At 44.6% G+C, this 5,666-nt stretch overlaps 1 protein-coding gene across 2 annotated transcripts in view; it reads right to left on the bottom strand.

Annotated features, from left to right (window-relative positions):
- Positions 1 to 5,316, bottom strand: part of UBE4B (ubiquitination factor E4B) — a 29,640-nt gene extending 24,324 nt beyond the window's left edge. Inside the window, exons 1-2 of one of the 2 annotated variants that reach the window (XM_057375966.1) lie at positions 5,127 to 5,316; positions 1 to 188 (exon numbers count right to left, since the gene is read on the bottom strand). In XM_057375966.1, coding sequence (XP_057231949.1) covers positions 1 to 188; positions 5,127 to 5,150 — 212 coding nt within the window. In that variant the 5' untranslated portion in view covers positions 5,151 to 5,316. The remainder of the gene's footprint in view (positions 189 to 5,126) is intronic. The other variant, XM_057375965.1, reaches the window with a different exon arrangement.
- Between the last annotated feature and the right edge of the window lie 350 nt (positions 5,317 to 5,666).

Here is a 5,666-nt window from a genome sequence, read left to right on the forward strand (position 1 = left end):
CCTGCTGCCCCGATGGGAGAGGTAGCTGGGGACATGCTGTGCACGTTGAGGCCCAGGCTGTGCGAAGGTCCCGGAGCTGCAGCAGCGCCCGGCGGCCCCGGGGCCGTCTCTCTCTGCGGGGACGTCAGSGGGGTGCTGGGCTGGGACGAGGAGCCTCCTGCCAGCCGTGCCAGGCGCCTCCGACGRATCTGAGGGGTGAGAGGGCTGAGTGAGTCCCTCTGCCAGGGCTGGCCCTGGCCCTGGGCCTCTCCCAGCAGCCACTGACTCTGCCAAGGCAAAGACTGGAGCCTTACCTGAATTCAGCCCAGTGGAGCTGCCCTCCCTCTGCTCTGGCTGACAGCACTACTGCACCCTCCATGTTCAAATTCTGACTATGTATTTGCCGCTCTGAAAAACCATTTGCACTGGGAATGCTGTGTTTGTCCCTCGAGGGGTTGTGTAAGACAAGTTTAACATTTACTGCTCAGCAATTTCAAAACCTGCAATACTCCTCCCCATTTACTYTGGCATTGGACAAACCGCATAAATGTGATAAAAGGGACAACGTGAATGTGACCTTTGCTTTGATTTCACACCACATGATACCAAAGAAGGTCCAACTGAGTTATTCAAGACCACCACTGTCCRAATTAATCCAAAACTGAACTGCAAYATCAAAAACATCTATCTTGTGTGCTGGACAGAAGAACCTTGACAAGCAAAGACAGAATAAAAAACACCCTCTCATCACCTAGAGGCATTCCGTCACAAGGAATTTAACAAATTGTTTTTGCAAGTTACTTTTAAGACAGAGAAGAATCTGCCTTCAAAATCCAGCTACAGAAAACTATTATGAACCTGTTTATTAAAAACAATATGTCATCTTATAACACTAATATTATCCATGAGAAATAAACAAAATAACTCAAAAAACTCAATTTACAATGCTTCAAGTTTCACAAAAATGAAAAACAGAAAATAAATTATTCATTATCACAGGCTGCCTCRGAGGATCTGTGCCCAAAGCTTACATCTTCAGCTTGAAATGGGCCCAMAATAAAAGTACCATATTTGAGGATGTCAGCTTCCCGCAAAAATCAGCAATTCCTGTTATTCTCTTTGTATTATGACACTCAAGCATTGCACACAACTTAAAAGTTTTCATTTCTGCTCATAGTCCTAAAGAATTGCCAGGCAACTGAAAGAGTGAACAAAAGATTTGTGTCAAGTCAATGTCTACACTACATTCCTGTATCATTTAATGGCCTGTGAAACCTACTCCAACAGGAAGAAGAACAGATCAAATTAAATTAGACTTCAAAAACTGTGGGAAAACASTGTCTGGAACTACATCTCCCTCCATGACAGGTGTCACCACATGAACACAGAAAGCAGCTAGGATTTTTTTAAAGACTCAAAAAATAGCTAKGAATAGAATCTCTAATTCTTTCTCCTTGTCAAGCACAATAGGGGAGCTTAATGCATAAATAAATTGTTCAGCTTTGCCTTTAAGTAAAAGTAATTCATATYAGGGTCTCCCCTTCTTCATTTGTACCCTATATTTCATTTTTTCCATTGTTCATCCAAGTACTTATCTGCACAAACTCCAGAACYACCTCAGAAACTACTGGGCTGCCTTCAGACATGATATTGTAATAAAAACTAATMCAATATTTCCCCCCAGCCTTTAAGGATGATGGGCAAATTATACTTGGCCTCCTTACTGCTGAACAAAGTAAAATATAAAATAAACTCTGAATATTTTTACCACTGACAGATAACTTTCACAGCTGAGGGTACATGGATYACATGTTAAAGGACCAGATCCGGTTCTTGGATACCCCAAGCTCTCATATTCCTCTASGTTTATATAAAATTATCACAGAAATCTGAACTTTGATCTCAAAACTGGGAAGTTTTAAGTAAGAGACAAARGAGGAGAAACACTATGCTATGTACTTTGCTAGAAAGGCAAAGCACAGGCTGAARAAAGTTTGAAAAGATGGCATAAAATCGGCAGATACATTCAATGCAGTGAATTCCCTGTCTTCAGACAAACAGCAGGGAGRGGAGGGAAGATGGGCTTTATGCTGAGCACAGCTGGGCACTCAGAACAGCTTTTTRCACAACACAAGGCACAAATGAGACCCCAACTTGTTGCCTTCACATAACCCAAACACCAGGTCAGAAATGGGGGAGTTCCCTTCAACTGCCCTGTTCCCATTTCAGACTGAATGACTCCCCAAATTATAATGAAGTAGCACAAAGCTGGSGTTTTAAAGTAATTTTTAGGGAAGTTTTGTGCATTTGAATAATCCCCAACCCTTGATTTCAGTGATAAACACCTGTGCCAGTGMCATATGACAAAGCTGTTACGTGTCATTATGTTACCTAATAGTGACAAGTTATTCARTCCCAACCATTATATGGGCATTGTTTGCTCCATAGCCAATCTTTCCTGCAGAGCACAGCTCCAGAACACACAGTTTAAAAGCCTAATTTAAAAAAAAATGTAATTGGCTGAATGGGAAGAGCACATTGCTTTTTAACKAGTACAGTTTTTGCTGGACACATCTGGACTATGTCTTCAAATAGAACTTATCAGAAATACATTATTGATCTAAATGGACTTCTAAAAATCTGTTAGCTGCATTCACTACGACAAAAAATGTAAAAACAGCACCATGTTAAAGATGGTTACCTGATAATTTAATTCTGCAGGTAATAAAGATACCAGGAAGAGTGGTCTCTCAGGCTCACACATTCCCAGTTAAAAAAMCATCTGCATCACGATCTGCTATAGTGGCAACTGCTTAGTGGGACTCTGAAGAAATTTCCCATTTGACCATGATGCAGAAGAGTTCCAGATCTGTACAATAAAGGGTAATTYGAATGGATAGCTTTATTTTTYTTGTATTCATTAGAGCATGTTTAAYTGGCTTAAGAAATGCTTCATTTTCTGGTGACAGTGGTCATGTTCTGTGCTCAGAAAATGCTACTTAACAATCCTGWRCCTGTTAAAAGATGATAAACTCACRCCATTCTTTCTTATTTTATGCTTCMTTTAGATRGGTTCTGCTTTCTCATCTTGTGCTATTTGTTGAGCTAAAATTCATATACTAAAAAGGAAATTTCTTTTTTCCCTTTCCTAAAAATTTTACTATGGTCTGTAGTGAATTACAACTTCTAGTGCCTTAACAAAGCAAACTCTGAGAAAATACCAGTAAGAGAAATTGTTGATAGGAGTGGAAAACACCCTCTTACAACTGAAATACACACTGTATAAATAACTAAATAACTGTGTGTCTYTTCTTTTTAAGCTCCATCTCGTAAGTTACATTTAATTATGGTTTGACAACAGAAAATAACCTTATCTGTAAGAGCCTTGCAATTAATTTCAACTTCCATTAAAGTGTTTTTTCACCTCCAGTTACTGCCTGAAAAAAAMGCCTGAATCTAAAGAAGTCAAATATAGCATATTTTCAAAGGGTATTTTTCAATATAGTCTGATCTGGGGCCCACTGCACCAAATAACAGCAAAATGGAGATGTGGAGGAGTATTAAAATCAGACTTGGCTCTGACTTTTCAGTGAGGGATCATTAATAACATGAAGTAACACCATGACTCTGTCAAAATGACACAGRATTTTCTCAAGCAATCACCCAAAASACMATTYRGTTTGGTCCTTGCTGAATTGGACATGAAGGACACAGAGAAGTCACTTGAGACAAACATTTTGCCAGCAAAGGTGGATGAGTCCTCACTGGAGACTTTCCGGCAGCCTCAGCTCCATGATGCAGTGCTTTTGATGATGTCAGTAATGTGCTGAGGCAGTGACACAAATGAGCTTATATAGGTTAAATAATTCTGAAATTAATCATAGAACACCTCAGGATCAGGGCAGTTTAACAATGAGAAGAATTGCATGTAAACAAAGTACTCATGAAATACACCTGTAAAACTGGAGATCCTTTTYCACAGAACACTCACAACACCAGAGTCCCATCCCTCTCTTCCCAACATGGGAACTGTACTCCTTTCCTCAGTGTTTCCATGGAGTGTGAGGACTTTCATCAAATAAACAGCACAAAGTATTTTCTCCTGGGTCATGGTGCAACCAAGCAGGATTGCTAAATCGTAWCAGACAGACAACATCAAAAACATCTCAACCTTTTGGAATACAAATCTGACAACAGCAGCCACCCTGCTCTACAATCCCACTATAAGATACGGACAGAATAAAAATAACTTCTTTTGATCCTCCCTGGAATATAAGCACAGCACTGAGCCTGTACTGCAGCAGGTCCAATGTATTTTGTGCATATGCAATATACATTAATAGGAAATTATTATTGCTAAGATATAAGAGATTCCAAGCTTACATGATTTCAGGATTACACTGGGACAGTGGAAAACTCATTGGGTCCTGATWTAATATATTCAGGACATAACTTATTTGGAAATCCTCTAATATATGAGCAAAACTTTAGAGCTTAGTCTACATTAAAAAACAAAGGAAAGCAGTGCCCTTTAGAACAGATCACCTTCTTCTATGTGAATAGTAAACATYATAGACAGATGTTTGCCAAYTGCAAAACAACACTGCCATTTTTCAGTGAAAAAGCAAGAACTTGAATAAAGAAAAGGAAATCAAAGGTAACACTGCAAAATTGACAAGTCTGTTTAAAGCTACTTCAAGAAAAAATGMCACTAAACGTAAGACCACAAACACCCATCTTGCTTCTCAGCAAAGAGTCCAAGGAAGCAGGATTTTAAATGTTTTACTGTGTTAAAAGGTTAGGTGTTTCAAATCACACAGAGAGCACATAAACACCTAGTTTTGGACACAGAGAGAACACGCAGCAGACAAAGGCTACCTGGCAGATGGAAGCASAGAATAAACAATTAACCAGGAGAGCAGCAACCCAACCCCATGGCCGAGCCGGGGGGTCGCGGCTCAGGAACAACGCGGATATAGGAGAAAAGAGAAAAAACCCCGAGCACAGAGCCGGGGCGAAGGCAGAGCACCTGAGGATCGCTCCTCGCCCAGCCGAACGCCAGCCCGGGCTCCGAGCAGGGCCCAGCACAGCCCAGTCCCCCTCCCACAGGGCCCGCCCGCCCCTCAGGCCCCGGCCCCGCCACTCGCCTCGTCCGCGCTCAGCTCCTCCATCGCTTTCCTCTTAATGGTGCCCGGAGGGAGGGCGCGTTCCTCCGCCCCGCCGCAGGGCTGCTCCGAGGCAGCGCTCTCGTGCCGCCGCTGCCCCCCGGGCCGCCTCACAAGGGCATCTCCGGGGCGACCGCGCCGCGCCTCGCCCGCCGGCAGCACCGCCGCCCCCGGCCCGCTCCCCGCCGCCCGCCCGCGCCTCTGCAGCCGCCGCGGCCGAGGGGAAGCCGCCCTCCCAACACCACCACGTCCCTCAGAGCTCTCGGCCCCGGCCCCYGCCCGCCCGCAGCCGCTGCCCCGCGCAGAGATTATTCATCAAAACAACAGGGCGGCGGCGGCCATCTTGGCGATCACGTGACCCCGCGGGGGGCCGGGCACGCCGGGGCCGCGCGCGCGCCGCACCGACCAATCACAGCGCCAGGAGCGGGCGGGAGGGGCGGGGCCACGCTCAGCTCCGCCGGGGCGGGAGGGGCGGGGCCTGGGAGGGGCGGGGGCGGCGGGAAAGGCGGGGCCGTGAGGGGA

Source organism: Malurus melanocephalus, unplaced genomic scaffold (assembly GCF_030028575.1).
Source record: "Malurus melanocephalus ecotype Western Australia unplaced genomic scaffold, MMel_1.1 scaffold_266, whole genome shotgun sequence".
Lineage (NCBI taxonomy): Eukaryota > Metazoa > Chordata > Aves > Passeriformes > Maluridae > Malurus > Malurus melanocephalus.